We start from the raw sequence: 18102 nt of genomic DNA on the forward strand, positions 1-18102 counted from the left end.
TTCCTGGCCGGCTGGACGGTAAAGGCTACTACTCCCTGCCTACCTTACTACTCATACCGCATACTACATACCACGATCCCACACACACTTTAAACAATCTGAGGCTTAGCGTCGCCGGGCAGCTGGCTGAATGCGACGTGAAACGGCGCGAACAGACCAAACGCTGATCCCCGACTCTCCCCAATCGCATTGCATCGCGACCGTTGGCCCACAGTCTCTCCAGACGGAGGGGGTCCCCATGATTGGCATCGGCACTGGGTTGACGCGAGAGAACAACGGTCGCTGTTCTGTCTCAACGGCTAATAGCAGGTGGAGATGGTGGTTGATGCATTGCTTGACTGCTGCATGCGGCGTTCCGGGGTCCCTGCCGCGATGACGAAATATGCGGAGGATTTTGGGTTGTTCCTATGGGGCGAAACGATCTTATTCTGGGGAGAAAATCCACGAAGGAGTCATATGTGTGTTGTGTTAATTCTCCGGTTCCTACTTCAACGTCGACCAACGCCGGTGATGATCCCGAACATGCCTCCATCTTGGATCTTCAAACACTGATCAACGCCGCCGCCACCGATCCGCCTAGCCCTACACATATTAACCCTCCCTCCCTCTTCCCTCCCCTCGAGGTCTCAATTCCAACTGGTCACATCCTCAGACGAACCTGGAGCCCGGATATGACTGGTTCCTTCGTTTGGTCGGAGAAGTCTGTCGCGGTAGCGTGAAACAGGTACCAGGGGACGGGATGAATTGTGTGCAGAAGATGGATGCACCGCATGCATCAGACTGCGGATGCAAGTCGCCATGTGCCGGCGGCGACTTCCGCCCCCGGCACTCTCTCACACTTTCATGTTGGTCGCTGGTTGGCGTGGCTTTCGTGTCTCGACTCAAGTTCCTGTTCGTGAAAATTGTCTCTAAACTCTACGATCCTAAGTCCGTCCCGTCTCCTCCGCCACCGGCTCCAGAGTGGCCCATTATCCCGCACGACGATGATATATGATGAGAAAATGACGAGAAGAGAACACAAAAATGCCCCAGATTCACGATCACAGAGCGCGATCAACTCCACGATCGTCCCTGCCGTCCAACACTCTCCACCCTCACGCCCAGCTTCGCCATCTCCCCGGCATCAATCACTCCCCGCCCGTCAAACACCCATCTCGGGATCTGCATGTCCCTCGCCACCCTGGCCCAGTCCACCTTCTCCTTGGTCCTGTACTCCTCCGTCGTGCCCATCCCCGTGGCAAACCCCGATACCTCGCTGGCCGCTTCCGCCTCACAATCCGGGCAGTCGGACGCACACTCAGGCTCAGCTTCGTAACGCCCCAGCGGGTCGTCTGAAGACTGCCGCCGGCTGAGGAACCTGTGCAGCGCCAGCACGTCGGACTGCGCGACCTCGAGGCTCTGGAACGGCCGCGGGTCAACGTCGACCCGCCGCTGCTGCTGCTGGACGTTGGTCGTCGGGGCCGGCGCCGGCGCCTTGTTCCGGAACTCGTCAAACTCCGTCGTGATGAGCACCGCCATACTCCCCTCGCACGCCTCATACGCATCCCCGTAGATAGCCAACGGCCCGCCGTCCTCCCTGAGCGGCTTCAGCTCCCCGCACAACTGCCCGATCTCCTCCTTGATGACCAGCGGGTTGCAGCAGGGGTCATACACCGCAATCTCCCTTGGCCCCTCCTCCAGCAGCGCCCGTATGATCTCCAGCGCCGGCGCCTCCCGCGTGTCGCTCGTGTTCTTCTTGAACGCGTACCCCAGCACCGTGATCTTCTTCCCCGCCAGCGTGTTGTTCAGACACTTGACCACCCGCCGCGTGAACCGCTCCCGCGCGTACTCGTTCATCTTGACCACCTGCAGCCAGTACTCCGCGACCTCGTCCAAATCCAAACTCTCGGCGAGGTACACCAGGCTCAGGATGTCCTTCTTGAAGCAGCTGCCCCCGAACCCGATGCCCGCCTTGAGGAAGCGGTCGCCGATGCGCGGGTCGCAACCCACCGAGCGCGCGACTTCGTCCACGTCCGCGCCAGTGCGCTCGCAGATGGCGCTGATGGAGTTGATGCTGCTGATCCGCTGCGCGAGCATCGAGTTCGCCACGAGCTTCGCCAGCTCGGACGACCACACGTTCGTCGTCAGGATGCGCGCGCGCGGCACCCAGGCAGCGTAGACGCCCGCCAACGCCGCCGCCGCGCACTTGCCCGAGGGCGTCGTCTCGGAGCCGATGAGTACGCGGTCCGGCCGGAGGAGGTCGTTCACGGCGGTCCCGGCCGCGAGGAACTCCGGATTCGAGAGGATCTCAAAGTGCACCCCGGGGCGGTGGACGGCGAGCGTCTCGCGGACCAGGTGCGCGGTGCGGCATGGCACGGTCGACTTCTCAACCACGATCGCGCCCGGTCTCGCGTGCCGCGCGACCTCGGCGGTGACGGCCTCGAACGCCGTCATGTCCGTCGCGCTGCCGGCGCCATGGCCGCGCGTCTTGGTGGGCGTGTTCACGGCCACGAGGATGATGTCCGCCTGCGCTATGCACTCTGAGACGCGCGTCGAGAAGAAGAGGTTCGGCGCGCGCGAGGGGACGGCGGTCCAGGGGCCATCGTCGCCGCCGCATTGGCTCCCGCACTCGGACGTCGCTGACGAGGCGGCGGTGGTGCTGGTGTTCTTGGCAGTGGGCTCGGTGGGAAAGGCGCATTCCCTCGCGCCGTCCCTGGCGACTCGCACAATGTCCCGCAGGCCGGGCTCGTAGATGGGCGGGTGTTTGGAGTTCCACCGGCGGATGCGCCGTTCGTCGCGGTCGACGACGGTGACGCGGATGTGCGGGTTTTGGAACGCGATGACTGCGGCTGTTGGTCCGCCTGAGAAAGATGTTAGTGATGACTGAGGCTCGTGAAGGTTTTGAGGGAGTCTCACCGACGTATCCCGCTCCCACGCAGCAGATGTTGCGGACGGGGTTCTGTGTGGTGCTGCCCAGACCGGGTCTTCCTTCGATTCCTTTGTTCTCCAACGCGGTAAACCTCTCCCCGTCGACGCTTTCATCGTCGTCTGGTCGTGTGCGTACCTGAGCACGGGGCTAAACGTGCAGCTCCCGTCCGGAGTCGTGGGCACCGTCGAAGGTTCGCGGAATCCAGCGCTCTCGTCCGCCGCTTCATCCACCGAGGCAAACGTGACATAACCTTCCGCCATCATCGTGAAAGCCTTTGGTGCTGCCGTCCAGTAAAGCGCAACTCAAACTCAAGAAACCAAAAAGGTTCAAGGAAAGCCAATCCCTTTTCTACCCAAGCGGACTGAAGAAATGCCCCAACGTAGAGCAAACGGTCTCGACGATGATGGGCTTCAATCAAACCGTCCGATATGAGGGTGTTCGTTTCACCAACCGCTTCGGGAAAGGTCGACGTTGGACAACGGCCGTGCGGCAACGAACTGGTTCTCGTAGGTGAGCGATCTGACGTGGCTTTTGGTCCGTCCGATGATGATAAACGTGGGACAAGTGCAGATTATGGGTAGCTTGACGCGCGTAAAACCACCAAGCAAGCGCATGAACAAGCACTATTGGACTCTCTTGGTATTGGGGGAGTTTGCCGTGTTCTGACGTTGAAGCTTCGGATATCGCGGCGAGGGAATGGGGAGAGGGCAGAGTGTCAGTATTTAGGGCAGCGCCTTTTGAGAGTCGAGTCAGGAAGGTAAAGAGTAAAGCAGGCTTGTAGAGTTGTTGGAGAAGCTGTTAAATTGCTGTATCGTGACGATGACGTTGCTCTTGAGCGGATCGCGGTGAGGACGCGTTAGGTGGTGATGCTTGTCTGAGCGTTCTTGGAGCGAGGTGAAGCTGCTCAGCGCGGTGGTTCACAACAGGAGGCGGGTTTCAGGTTGATATTTGATGCCAATGTGACGCCTGTGTAGATGTCACACCTCTCAACTGGCGTTATCAAGAGGCCATAATGCCGACAACAGAATCGCAGCGCAGCCGCCCTTCGCGACGACACTCAATAAGATCATACTCTACCACACCCTGTGAGCAGTCTTCGGTCAGAATCGGTATCTTTTGCCGTCACATTGCCCCTCACTGCGCTACCCCTCCAACACATGGGTCTCGGTATAAGCACCCATGCTCGTGATGATTCGCAGTCAAGCATTCAACTCAAAAACCCGACGTCCGCCTCTCGATCTTGTAGATAGCCGGGGCCACTTCAACGAACGGTACCCAACCGGCGAGACCACGGGCATCCAGATGCGGGCCGCCATTCGTGCTTCCCCTATCGCTCTGTAGGTGATCGTAAACCACCAGGTCATGCGGCACAAAACGCAGTTTTGTTCGTTTGCCATTGTGAGGTTCATGTGCGGCCGTCGTCTTATCGATTGGCTCTCGTCCAGCGGAGTCGCAATGTGCCGGCTTCCGCCGCTCTCATTGGCTGCTAACCTGGGCATCGTGGGTGTTCCCGGTCTCTGTTTTTCTCTCTTCGTGTGACTTATGCAGAGGAAACTTGGGGGCATGGAGGGAAACGTGATGCGGGAATTTGTCGTGCTTCATCGAATGCATGACTCTTTTTGGTTACGCCTGAGATCGCGAGAAGGCGACATATCCCGACATGATGATGCTGATGGGAGAAGATGTTGATGTATGTACCGTTCTGTCAACCAGTGGGCAGAGTGAAGAGCCAGTTCCACGTGAAAGTGGCAATCGACACGAATAGAAACGCCATATATCGATAATAGGAAATGCAAATCAAGTCCATGGCAGCGTGAAGCGTGTACAAAGATTGGTTGGTTGGTTGGTTGGTTGCTCGTCATGATCGATGGCCGCTTTCATCACTCAACTCAGATACCTTGCAGCCCGGAATTGGCTTCTGGACCCTGCAGACACAACCTTGGACACGCTAAGACAGCGCTGCTCGCAGCGAGTGCCCCGCCCCCACCACTGCAGCAGCGTCACTGCAGGCCATCGAAGCTCCCCATGTGGCCTGAGGAGCTGCATTTACAGGCTGAGGTGCGCCGTCGAGGAATGCGGAATGCAAATCTGCGAACCTCGTGGCGCCCCTCCGACACCGCACATCACGGGGACTCTTCCCAAGTCATGGCAATTGCAATCTAGCCTTTTGCTGCTTGTCATGTCTCGTTGCGCAGATATCATGGAGCCAAACGCCCGAGGCGTGTGGCCGTCGCGTTTTTGGAGCTCGATTCATGTTCTGCCTCCAAACTGTGTGAACCCTTTCGAATTCTTCACGAGAACCCTTCAGGAGCTTTGCGGCTTGAAATCTTTAGCGGGAAAGGCTTGAGACAACTTCTGGTAAGCATTCAGAGTAGATTGAAGCTCACACCCCGAGACTGACTTTTGCAAGAGTGTATGCGCTCTCACCGGCCGTCATGGAACGACAACCCCTTCTCCCCCAAGCTCACGGCATCATGCCACGATACCCGCATCACGATAACGCCGTCTTCCCGCCGTCGTTACGCGGGAAGCGCATCTTGCTCTGCACAGAGTCCTTCGGCCCCGTCAACGGCGTCAGCAGGACAACCCTGATGCTCGTCGAGCACCTGCGCTCCCAGGGCGCACTCGTCGCCGTCGTCGCGCCGCACAACCACACCAAGCACAACACATTTTCACCAACAGTAACAACAGCAGACACTCAGCTTGAGGTCCGCCTCCAGGGCTACCCGCTGCCCTTCAACCCCGAGCTCTCCGTCGTCTACCCCGTTCGCGTCTCCGCCCTCTTCTCGCGGACCTTCGGCTCAGACACCCCGCCCGACCTGATATACCTGGCCTCGCCCGCATCGCTGGGCTTCCAGGTGATGCTGCAGCTCCAGCAACAGCCGAGGGAGAAGCGTGTGCCCGTCATCTGCAACTTTCAGACCGACCTGGCTGGCTACTGCGCCATCCTCTTCCCCCACCCGTTCAGCACGTTTGCCGTCTTCGCCTTCTCTATGGTTCAGTCGTTCCTGTTCAGGCACGAGTCCATCAAGACCGTTTTCTACCCCTCGCGCTTCGTGCAGAGATATCTCGAGGCCCAGGGCGTGCAGGCCTCCAAGATGGAGCTCCTGCAACGCGGCGTCAACACGGAGCTCTTCCGGCCGGAGATGCGGAGCGAGGCCCTGCGCAGGGGGATTGCGCCCAATGGGGAGATCATTCTCATCTGCGTATCCAGAGTGGCCGGCGAAAAGGGGTTCGGCTTCCTGGCCAAGACCGTCAAAGAGCTAGACGCCCGCGGTCTGGCGTTCAAGCTGTATGTTGTTGGCGGCAACCGCAACCCCGACGTCGAGCGCGAGGTGCACGAGATGTTCGACCCGCTGCGGGAGCAGGGCAAGGTCATCTTCGCCGGGTTCAAGACCGGCGACGACCTCGCCACCGCCTACGCCTCCGGCGACATCTTCCTCCACTGCTCCGTTACCGAGACGTTCGGCCTCGTCGTCCTTGAGTCCATGGCATCGGGTGTGCCGGTCGTGGCCAGAGACGAGGGCGGTCCGAGTGATATCATCCAACACGGTCGCTGCGGATACCTCGTGCCTCCCGACGACCTCGACGGCTTCGTCGATAAGGTCATGTACCTCGCCAAAGATAGGGACTGCCGTCAGAACATGGCCACACAGGCGCGGGACGTGGCCTGCCAGGCGTCCTGGGACAAGATCAACAACCAGGTGGCATGGCGGATGGCGGACACGATCCAGGAGCGGGAGCGGGAGCGGGCTCAACTTGTCCACCAGTGTTCGGCGTCCAACGCAATTAGCCAGCTGATTCCAATGTACAGTTGGCTACTCATGAACAGCGCCCTCCGAGACGTCCTCGTTGGAAGGATAGTGGACGCCAAGCTGGCCGGCGGGTTCTCCGTTGTCATGATTTGCTGGTGCCTCACGGGAATCTACCTGGCCTTCACAGAGGCCATGCTGTGGTTCAAGAGCAAGCTGCCGCAAGTCTCGGCGCAAACAACGGCATGATTGGAGGAGGTGATGAAGGAAGCTCAAAGGCGGCAAAGGGTTTGGCGTTCATTCCGGGGAGATAGGGCGATTGCGTATGTCGCAGGATTGTGGCTTGGTGCCGGTGTTTGGCGAATGTTTGGGTAGCGTGAGATGGGACTGCATTTTTTTAGCGAATAAGCCCCTGGCGGTCAGTCAGTCAGAATGAATTAACGAAGCTTCAACAAACTCCGTTCTCGTTCAAGTTGACAAGTGACAGTGTCACCGGCGCTTGCCGTGACAGCCAGTTCCCCTTGCTGGCCGCGTCATTGTAGATCCGTGAGGCACCGAGAATGCAACGGTTGCAACTGTGCAGAGGGCCGCCGGCAGGTGACGGTACTGCCACCTTAATGCGACGACTATCGCTATCGTCAGGGTTGGCTGTAGCGCTCAGAAGGCCGGAAGGTGGGAGCAGGAGCCGCGATGAGAGCAGTTCGCGAGGCGGCACCGGGATCCCGAAACAGGTCGCACCAACGGACCCAGCTGTGTGACGATGTTTCGCGGGCGGGCCGGACGCTGGCGGTGGCCCGGTATTTGTGTTGGTGATGGTGTTTTCGCTCTCGCTGTCTCTCGTGGGCGTTGAAGTCGTCTTTTTTTTTTGGTATTTGGTTGTTCGTTCGGCAGATGTCGACGGATCGTGGGGGGGTATGAATGTTTTTGATTAAGTACGATCGACCGATTGAAATTCACAGACGTTGGCTGCATCTTGCTGGTCAGGGGTCCATATCATCATGGGCATGCGCCAACGGTCCAATGGGCGCAGCGACGTGGACAATTGAAATTGACGAGCCGGACAAGCCAGGGTTCAGACGAGAAGAGGCCAAGCTTTTGGTGACAGGAGGTTAAAATGGAAAAGCAGGGGATGGCGGTCAGGATGCGAAACGTGAAGAACTGAACGAGGGTTGATGAGGAAGCACCCAACGTGTGTGTGGCTGGAGACCGGCTGTTGATGAGGTAATCCGAGGCGTCTGTGGCTGGTGCGACCGTTTCTCTTTCTCCTTGGCCCTCGGAAGAGGCGCGAGTCCAGACGCAGTTCTTGGTCGTGGTCCACTCACAGCGCGTCGGGGCGTCTAGAGTGGGTCCTCAATCTGCAGCAGTCATGTCCGGGCATCTCAAGCAGGCATCTTGAGCAGCAGATGGGCCCGTTCACACGAGGAGCAGCAGGCCTGGCTTGCCTGGTTCGCCCTGGTCCTCCGTTTCACCTGAGACAAGGGCCGCTGCCTGCAGGCGCCGCGCGCGGCAGCAAGAGGTTTGATTCTGTGAGCCTCTCTCAGCTCTGCAGTGCGGGGCTCGTCGGCGGGTGGCACTGGATAAGGATGAGTGATTGATTACCGGTGGTTTGTCAGTTTTGACGGCTGGGGGAAAGGGACGATGATGCGGCCACCACGGACTGTTGTGGGTTGATCTCTCGAGCTGCCTTTCTAGCTTATGAGGTCAGCAAGTCAGCCTCGGATATGACCACTGATTCAGTCATTGCCATTGCAATTGCTCCTGCGAGAACAGAGAGAGACATTCGCAGGCGCCGTCGCCACACCGCTGAGGCCTCTACCCGATTGTGTGCGTCGTCATTGGCGGATCGGACATGCAGTGCGGCTTGGAAACCTAAAACCGGTGGCTGTTGGCGCCGAGGAGCACCCTCCCTTGCAGTAGCATGGTGACTTGTCTTGTGCCACTTGGTGATCTGGGTCTCTCTCTGCTTTCTTTTTCGTGGATTTTTCTGGGTGGTTGATTTTCTGGAGAGCCAATCCCTTGGCTGGCCGTTGGCAGTTTCTTGCGTGCTGGGCGATAGCTGCGCTGAGTGCCCGTAGAATCACAAGTACTTGTGCTTTGGTGTATGTTTATGCATAAGACTAAGTATCGATACCCCTGATCAGATGCCCCACACCTGAGATCCCAGTGGATCCATTCACGGCTTGAGGCCATCCAATGAAAGGGTCGCTTCGGCCAGAAACTGCTTCAGCGCCCGACCCTGCCCCTTCCTCGAACGACGCTTGTTCCATCGCCAGTCGATCCGACAATGCCATGGGCTGGTTGAAGGGATAGGCTCACGAGGCTCAGGCACAGCGCACGCCAGGCAAACCTTTCTGCGGCGGAGGGTGGCCGTGGCACTGTCGTGAGTGGTCGATGGCGACGGAGGGGGGAGAGTGGTGTCCATCTGGCGGCCAGTCCGTACTCTTCCTGTGGTCTGGTTCTGGGTCTGCAGAGTTGTAGTGGCCATTCATAATTCTGGATTACGGATGCTGTGTAGTGCATTGTTGCATGTATTGTGTATGTACCTATCCAATTGCATTGCATCCAGTCATCTGTCTGTATTCTGTAGGGAAAGTGTGCCGACTTCCCTATGCCAAGCTCCTGCCCGTTGCCTATCCGGAAGAACTGAACAGGAAGGGGAAGGGGGAAGGGGGATCCAAAGGGGGAAAGCAGGCACCAGAACGCCCCTTCCATGCTTATTCCTTCCCTCACACACGGTACGCTATCCCCAAACGGCTCTAGCCTCGCCTTCCCCGGCTAACCTTACCTCGACTTACCTCGCAGAGTCTCCATCGCTTCCCGTCCCTCCACCAGCCAAGCCGCCCTTTTCTCCCTCATCGCCCTGCCCTCGGCGCCTCTCGACTTGAACTTGGCATCGTTCACTACGACTCGTTCACTACGACTCTGCTGCTCACCGTCATCGTCAACAAGCAAACTCGAACTCGCATCAACGTCTCCGTCTCCAGTGACGAACCACCAAATCAACCGAAATCCACAGGAAACAAGGCCGCTCGTCCCTCATCCACTACCACGTTTCCCACAACCTCTAGAGTCCCTGCGCGTCTCTCGTTGCATTTGCCGTCTCACAAAACCACAGACCACGCACTCGGTTTCCCACTCGTCCAGCTTCGCAAACACAACCAGACGGTTTACGGCACAGGTCACCCTCGTCCTTATCCCGTACCACCCACTCTTACTGTGCCCTCCCTGCTTCTTCAGTCACATCACGCCTCAGATCCTCCCGGACCCCCAGCAATCCTGGTCCGATTACCACCACCCCGCCACTGTCTGAGTCTCTGCTCTGCGCTCTTTGTACTCTACCCATCACCACCAACTCCTCCAGGCCAGGACTCTTCCTCTCACAAGCCACGGCCTCGCGTCCCTCTCTCCATCCCACCCCGTCGACCTGACCCCTCGATCCCATCCTCGAACCCAAACCACCCCCTCAGCCCTGCTACTTGGCCTGTGGATCGCACCGTGTCAGGCCATTGCCCGTCTTGTCAGGCACCACGATGGTCGCTGCATGACACAATTCCTCCCACACGTCTCCTGTTTGTCAAAGGCCCAGCCCTGCTGTGCCCTGCCCGTTTATCGACGTTTAATCTCCGCCCTTATTGTATCCTCGCCACCCCTCCCACTGCTCGACTCTTCTCTCCTGCGCCTTTCCGAGTCGAGTCGTCCTGACTGACCATCGCGCGACCAACCCGAGTACAGCTAAGCCAGCAAACTACTGCAATCCTCCCCTATCACGGGCAGGTCCCTTTTTTCACCTTCTCTTCTTTTCCCTTCCTCGCCGTCGGATTCCCCACGCCCTTTTTGAACATCGATCCGACTCGACGCCGCCTCCGTGTACGACGACTCGTCTCGATTCGATTACCGTCGCTAACGTCAATTCAAAACCACCGGCTACCGCTTTCTCTTCAACTCTTCATCAATCGATCAGCTCAGCTCCACCCGGGCAGCCGAGGTAGTGGACTTCATTTACGCTCTTTCGTAGCTTCGTCTTTTTTCAATTCGCTTCGCTTCGCCGCCGGCCGGGACCCGACTTTGTAATTAGACCTTGGCCACGCCATACCGACATTAGCAGCCAGATCCACCTTTCCTCGGCTCCGAATCTCATCAATCAATTAATACGATCCCACCCCGATCGCCACCCGCCATCTAAGCTTACTTTTCTAAACTACTACACGAAATCACGATCAACCATGTTCTGGAAGGTGGCCGTCACCACCGCCGCGCTGGCCTCCAGCGCGTGCGCCGAGATCCGTCCGCTGGCTATGGATCCCAAGATTGAGGTTAGGGCTGTCGACGTGCTGGAACGAAACTACGAGGATGTCGCAAACCGGTACATCGAGAAGCGCCAGAGTATGGACATCAACGCCGAATGGGTTCCCAACGCCCTCGAGGTCAAGGTTAATGCCGATGGCTCCATCAACATGACGGCATGGGAGACGGAAACTTCGGCCGCTTGCACTTCAGCACTCTCGCATCTCGATGCTGCGTCGAACCCGTCAGGAACCTGCATCTGCTACAACCTCCCGAGTCTGGATGCGAAGACGGGAGTTTTCGAGGCCGACTTGCGCCTGTTCAAGGTCTCCGATCCTGTCGGTGCCTTTTCCGGCATCCCGCCGCAAAATATCCAGGTCGGCCTCTCCTTCAACGGCGCTTCCGTGTCGCCCGTCAGCGCGAACAAGATTGCTGGAACGGCCTCCGTCCGCCGCGACATGGCACGCGACGTGACCTTTGAAGTCCCCTGGACCGGTCTGCAGAAGCGTGTCGTCACACCCCAGGCCCTGCAGTCGTATCTGTTCGTCGGTCAGATTGACCAGAGCAGAATGGTTGCGCCCATGTCTATGTACGTTTATTCGCTGCCCTCGTGGAATCGTGCTTTGCTAACATGAATAGGTCTCAACTTGAGTCACTCGTCATGCCGACCCTCACTCTCACCGGTGTCAACGCCGCCGGGCAGTCTGTCAGCACAAATGTTTCATCGAACGAGGCATCTTTCATCACCGGTGTCTTCTCCAAGGAAATCGTCCGCTCCGACGTTGCCATGGCCCAGGCCGCCGTCGACGACATGGTTGCAGGCCTCAAGAACGGAACCGTCGCCTTTGTGCTTCCCGGCGTCCAACTCATGATTTTCCCTGTTGGACTCATCGTCACTGGCACCTGGCTAGTGATCGGACTGGCTTTCTACGGATTCGGCACCTACGAGCGTATTGGCTACGCCGACAGCTACAGGAGACGAAGGGCCGTCGCCGGCGACACCGCTAAGCGTATATAAGAGACTTACCGCCGAATCTCTTCGAAAGAGCCAAAAGCGGACTGTAGGAAATGGTAGTGGTATCAAAGAGGAGGATACGCAGTTAGCGGGAGAACCGGGGTTGTATGATTGGACCAGGATCTCGCCCATGGCGGCAGGGGCATCAGCATCGAGCAGCAGCGTCAAATTACTTTTTTTTTTTTTATCATCTTCACTTCGCTCCCTTCACCCACCGTCGGGCAGCACCCTATCTATCGTAAATAGTTGGATGTTCATTTACCTCGCTATAGAAACAATATCCACCACCTAGTGAAGGCTGCTTCACCTGTTCCTCGACTCCTTCGTTTGCCGAGACTACTGCGTACGCGTGAAAGGCCCTGGGCACGTTTTGGGAGGTAGTCGAGTCTGCGGCTGTTGTGCGACATGTTACAGTTTCGGGGAAAGTTTCAGCAAGGGTGCGGGCAAATACGACGTCACGGCGATCCGTCAGTGTGGATGGAGGGGAGGGATTGATGGGATGACACCCGCCACGTGTGGCTGGTGAAAAGAGGAAAGTCGTCGCGGCGCCTCTTCGATTGGTCGGCGATGCTGGGATTGTGTTGGCGATTGATACGGCACCTGTTGCCGTCTCTGTCTCTCTCACGGCGCGAAGCGGTCAGTCAGGGCCATGGGCCTTCCGGCTAGCGGCAGATTTGTCGAGATGTTGGTGTCGCTAGGACGGGTAAGATGTGTACCGCCCAGCTTCGGTTAGGCCACCCACCCACCATGTTTGAGAGAACTTCTCAAATCCACGGGGCGCTGCTGGAAAGTGGACATCACGGGTGCGTCGGCGACGGGACCCCGAGGCCACCGCGCCGCGATACCGAGCCCGCCGCCGTCCAAAAGCGAGTGAAAAGTAGCTCCCGCAAAGAAGGGCAAACTCCCAACGTTCAGCGAATAGGGTCTCGCTCTGCGGCAGAGCTCTGTTCAATCGGCGGGGATAGCTAAACTCTACAGAGTTCCGTCTGCCCATCTTTCATAAAGCTTCATACCCCATCCCCCTTGAGGATAGCAGGTTGTTTGGCTGGTTACTTTATTGTGAAGTATGGAGAATAGTTTGGGTTGGATTGTCCGTCGGCGTTTGCTGAGCGGCGGGATAGGCGTTAGGAGGGATCGATTTAGTTTTAGTTGGAGGTGGTCGGAGGGTTAGCTATTTTGGGATGGCGATGGGGACATGGGATAGGAGGGATGCTGAGCTCGGGGAATTCTCGTCTGGTTAGACTCCGCGAATCCACATGATGATCATCAATGATGGCTTTAGCACCTTTGGCGTCCTACCCATTGAGGGGCCTGAGCCCCTGAGCTGAATTATCTCCATCGTGGGCGGCATATAAGCTCTTGATCAGGGGGTTGATCACAAGCAGGTCCTGGACTAGGTCCATCTCTGTCGGGGTTTGCGGCGGATATATTCGGCTTTCTAGGTCTGTCCTGTGAGACGGAGTACACGTGATTCATACCATGAGAGTACGAAGCGGCGAAGCGGTTGCGGGAGGTAGAGTATCCCGGTGTGGCCGGAGTAAAGTCCGGAGGCTGCCGGGTACCGTATAATGGCCGGCAGTCCCGGGGGAGGCGGCGTGAAGTCGTCCGCTGAGTGCCTCTGGACTTTTGGAACACGGAAAGTAACGGTTAGAAAACATTTTATATATGCAGTGTTCGATGGAATAATCTTCTTTGTATTTCATGGTTACGTTTCTAACATCCTTAGGAGCCCATTCTTAGAATCTGTCTTCCAACATCATGATCAACGGAGAGAAGGACACATTTTTGCGTTGATCTCCTCCCCAACTTTGATCAGATCGGTAGGCTTCATACTCGAGGACTATGAGGACCGGGTCTACGAGCCCATTTGATTGCGAAAAGCGTAATATTCCGAAAAGGAAGCAAGTATTTTATGTATGGTAGGTTGTAGAGTTATGTTACGGGGTAAGAACATGGCTGATGATCCAAACATCAAGCCTTACATCTTCGGTCTTTACACATAAACACATTGAATTTGATCTTCATACAGCACTCAATCGTAGAACTCGAAATCAGGCACCCCATTTGCATGTCCACTGGAGATAGGAAGGCGGAGTCATCTCAATAACGAGACCTATTCATGATGTGTTGCTGGGAGCATATTTGAAATCATAAATCATGGATACTTTCACATTACCTCTCCCTCTTGAACGACTCATGAAAATGCTTATTGTTCCGTACACGGAGGCATTTCGAGGGCGCTTGAAATGCGATGAGTGCCGTCCTTCTAAGCCGTTGCAGTCAGCAGAACAGCACCAGCAACGCTTGGTCATGAACGACCAACCAGAGTAGTTCAAGTTAAAAACGCAACAAGAAAAGAATTTGCTCTGATTTGACACACCTTGTGATTTTCAATGCTTGTGCCTCACTCTACGATGACTGCGGTTGGCAGCCATAATCAAAGCTGCTGATAGACTGCCTAATGCACAGCCCGATCCCGGCATACCCAGCCATCTTCAAAGCCCAACCGTCTCATTCGACCTTTTTTCAATCTTAACACAATACCACAAAACCAAAGGCGGGTCGAAACGCTATGTCTCAACCAGACTTGGGCCCTTCGCTCACCATGTGGGTTCCCGTGCTCCACCACCACAACTTCAGCGTCCCTCCCGCTATGATCGTCTCCACGCCGGTTCGTCGTCACCAACCAAGACTTCAAGCTGGGTTTCCAATCGCCCGGCTAGCTCAATCGGTAGAGCGTGAGACTCTTAATCTCAAGGTTGTGGGTTCGACCCCCACGTCGGGCTCAATTCCCGTACGCGATTGACCAGCAGTCCTCTTTTTGCTGTTTGTTCTTTTTTTTTTTCCTGTTTCATTATGGATGGCTTGCCCCTGTAGCAACGCATTCCCTTTAATGTCTGCATTACCCTCAGTTTTGTTAACGCTGTAGAAACTGCGTTGAGTGAACATCTAGTTATAAAATCTTTTTATCATGAGATGGTTATTTGGATAGATTTGAGACCGGGGTCCAGCCAGACCAGACAGGCTACTCCCCTTTGAACAAGTCTTTCGCAACGCTGGCAATCAATTTGAACTTGAATCGTCAGCCAGAAATGCGTACCAAATGGTTCAAGCCAATGTTTTGGATAACCCGGCTCAAAGATTCTTTTGCAACGGCCTTGAAGTCATCAACATAATTGACACGGACATACCACAGAGTCAAAGACGCTCTGTCTCATCTTCACCATGAGCTACTTTGCAAAAGTCGTTCAACAAAACTCTCCTGACACGAGACATAGCTGTGGCAGTGACAACACCAATTCCGGCCTGACTCCACCAAAGCGTGCCCATTCTTGCACTCGTATCTATCCAGAAATAATTCAACGGGAGTCAAGCTTCGAGGAGGATAATAGATCGATGACAAACCCCGTTGTGACCTTTTCTGGATTAAGCCCAGATCAACCTCGGCTCTAGTGATTATGGCCCCCTCAGGCAGGACTCTACCGGAGATGCTTCACTGCGAGAAAGAGGGCTGAAAGTGTGAGAACGAGTGAGAGGCCATCGACTGAGATCGAGGTTCTTGAAGCTCGCCGCTAGAGTACTTCAATATCATAGGTATGCTGGGATCGAGATCGTGGCAAGTAAAGCCGGCATGAAGGAAAATCTCACATGATTGCACTCTCACGGCTGATGGAAGCGGAACCTCATCATCTTGCTTTCCTTGAATAATTGCATTAAGATACACGCTGGCCTAGATCAGCTAGCCTGATTGGCTTTGAAAGACATCGTGACGTAGGGGGGGTGGGGGAAAGGTTGCTGATGGAAATCATTTCTTCGTACCCTGTTAAAGCGAAGCATCTTCTTGACATGAGAGCAGTGCCCATCAGCTATCTCAAAATATCCTAAAGGCTACAGTCTCGGCATCTCTGATGCTTTTGGTATTTTAATCTCCAGGGCTGGGCCTAAGTCCACAGCTGATGCGGCGCTTTCTTTAATGCGGCGTTAGACAGTTCATAGGCTTCACTAAGGACACGAAATAGAAACAGTGTACTAAGGGATACCGACACCAAAGTGAATAGACAATGTGATTCTCGGTGCTGAAAGTCCTTAACGATACCTCGTCTGCTAGTTGAAATGATGATCATGGCGCATACTACTCATAAAGCTAATCAATCCGAGGAATGTCGTGCTCGAACTTTTGTTGGTGCTATGTGAAAAGCAGAAAAACCTACGGTTTAAGTGACCCCTCAAAAGGCTGCGCTTCGGAATAGTTACCTGAATGTTCGATGTAAGATCGGCCGCAAAGAAATGTGATCATCTGTTGGTTAATCCATAAACTAGAGTATTTGTAACTGCTCAATCTAAGATAGGAAGCTGGCGTAGGAAGAGATGCTTCGCCATCAGGCGTCTTGACGCTGATAAAGACTTTTGTTGTAATTTATTCTTTGATCTCACTAAGGACATCATATCAAGCCCCAATCACACCCGGAATATCAGTAAACCTCCGCCCTATCCTACAAATTGCGACGTTGAAGGACTTGATATGCAATCCTCTATCACAAGCTGTGCTGACAAAGCTCATCTGAAGTCGACGTGCGGCAACATCATGATTAACATCTGACTCGGCCAGTGCGATTGCATGAATCTTCCCGCCCACCCCCTTGCAAGAATGCAAGAATGCGATAGGTAAGCTGCACTCAAATAACCCGCACATACTCTGAGCTGGCAGCTACCTTCTATCAAGTTTGGACCATCACAACATACATGAAGATGCCCATGACAGGCGCTAGCGGTTGGCTGGTTGGTGTATATTGATGAATTTTAAGACGATTTACTAGTCACGGCGGTATCGAACCTGTTTTCTCTCTCCATTGTCCGCTGGGGCTAGCGGGAGGCCTCGGTATCACCATGTCCTGTCGGGCATCAAGGGCATCTCGGAAAGCCTCACGGACATCATCAGACGAAGGGTATCCTGGAGAAGGTGGAGTTGCGGATTGACGAACCTGACGATGCAACGCCAAGTCATCTCGATCCAGTTTTCCGGTCTGCAGACGAAGTAACTTGGCAACCTCAATGTTGTTTGAATCGGCGATTGGAGCAAAGTTTTTCAGGATCAATATCAACACCACCAGAAACATAACGAGGCGAACAAAACAACAGAAGACATCCACTTGGCGCCGTCCTAGCAAATGGGCCGTGACGTCATAGTTTTGAGTATCGAATACATCGGTCGGTTCCGAGGCCCTGAGCCGCCGCAGCCACAATGTGGCTTGAATCTTCACGTCGCAGCGGCTCGGACACGTGGTTTGAAGCGCGGGTTGGTTTGAAGGGGTCAACTGTGGCTCATCTCTCACTCATTTGAGCCGCCGTGTTCGACCAAACTCCCTCTCTTCCGTACCCCGGAGGGAGTCCTGAAACTGCCCAAATGCATCACAATACCGACCATATCCAGCGAATTTCATGCGGCCAAGCGGTTGCTAGACGCCGGTTCCACGTCGGTGGTAATCTGCTGCGCTCAGAACTCTCAATGCTTACCCGGGCGCATGAATGATGCTCGTTTCTAGCAGGGAACGCCTGTCCACGCCTTTTGTCGCCAACGCACTCATCGCACATGCCTGAAGACTTGCTCCAAGAGACTTGACCCAATGGCAAAGCCGCCGTGGCATAACATCAGACGCAGCAGCAGCGAAACCCTGGGAATGAAGCCCCAAATACCCTCTCCCGAGGCAAGGAGGATGCTGTCGATATTTGACAGCTGTCACCAGGTTGCCCAGCGACAAGGCGAATTCGCGCTGGAGGTACTGGATCGTCCCCTCGATGGCGGTGCTATTCGACGATGGGCGAAATGAAAGAGTCTGCAGCCTTGACTCAATCGCGGCCCCCTCGCGTCCCTGGCAACATCACCATTTGTATGTGGATGTCATGCGTTGCGAAGGGGTAGGAGGGTCCACCGCGGCTTCGTTGATCCAACATCGGATGAGAGGGAGCCGCGGCTCGCTCCAATCACGGAACGAGCGGTGCACTGGCAACTCTGGCACAAAGGAGCTTTCCTCTCATCATCGGTGTTCGGCCGGCGGGGCATGGGGCATACAAGCGTGGCCTGGCCATGTCCTGGACGGGGACTGCATGATCGGTGGGAGGAACATCACACACGACCGGGCTTT

At 55.7% G+C, this 18102-nt stretch overlaps 3 protein-coding genes across 3 annotated transcripts; 2 read left to right on the forward strand and 1 right to left on the reverse strand.

Moving 5' to 3' along the window:
- Positions 1-1053: 1053 nt before the first annotated feature.
- sgl (UDP-glucose 6-dehydrogenase) lies at positions 1054-3171 on the reverse strand (the record flags this gene model as incomplete). Its single annotated transcript, XM_037321001.1, has 3 exons — positions 1054-2840; positions 2896-3014; positions 3044-3171. The coding sequence occupies 3 exons, from the start codon at positions 3169-3171 to the stop codon at positions 1054-1056; spliced, it is 2034 nt and encodes a 677-aa protein (XP_037180974.1).
- Positions 3172-5343: 2172 nt separating this feature from the next.
- mgtA (GDP-mannose-dependent alpha-mannosyltransferase) lies at positions 5344-6909 on the forward strand (the record flags this gene model as incomplete). The annotated part of the gene is made up of 1 exon (XM_037321002.1): positions 5344-6909. One exon carries the CDS (start codon positions 5344-5346, stop codon positions 6907-6909), a length of 1566 nt encoding a protein of 521 aa, XP_037180975.1.
- Positions 6910-10883: 3974 nt separating this feature from the next.
- Positions 10884-11962, forward strand: CGCA056_v005752 (uncharacterized protein; the record flags this gene model as incomplete). The annotated part of the gene is made up of 2 exons (XM_037321003.1): positions 10884-11533; positions 11584-11962. The coding sequence occupies 2 exons, from the start codon at positions 10884-10886 to the stop codon at positions 11960-11962; spliced, it is 1029 nt and encodes a 342-aa protein (XP_037180976.1).
- Between the last annotated feature and the right edge of the window lie 6140 nt (positions 11963-18102).

Source organism: Colletotrichum aenigma (genome assembly GCF_013390185.1).
Source record: "Colletotrichum aenigma strain Cg56 chromosome Unknown KSG_Cg56_contig03, whole genome shotgun sequence".
Classification (NCBI taxonomy): Eukaryota; Fungi; Ascomycota; class Sordariomycetes; order Glomerellales; family Glomerellaceae; genus Colletotrichum; species Colletotrichum aenigma.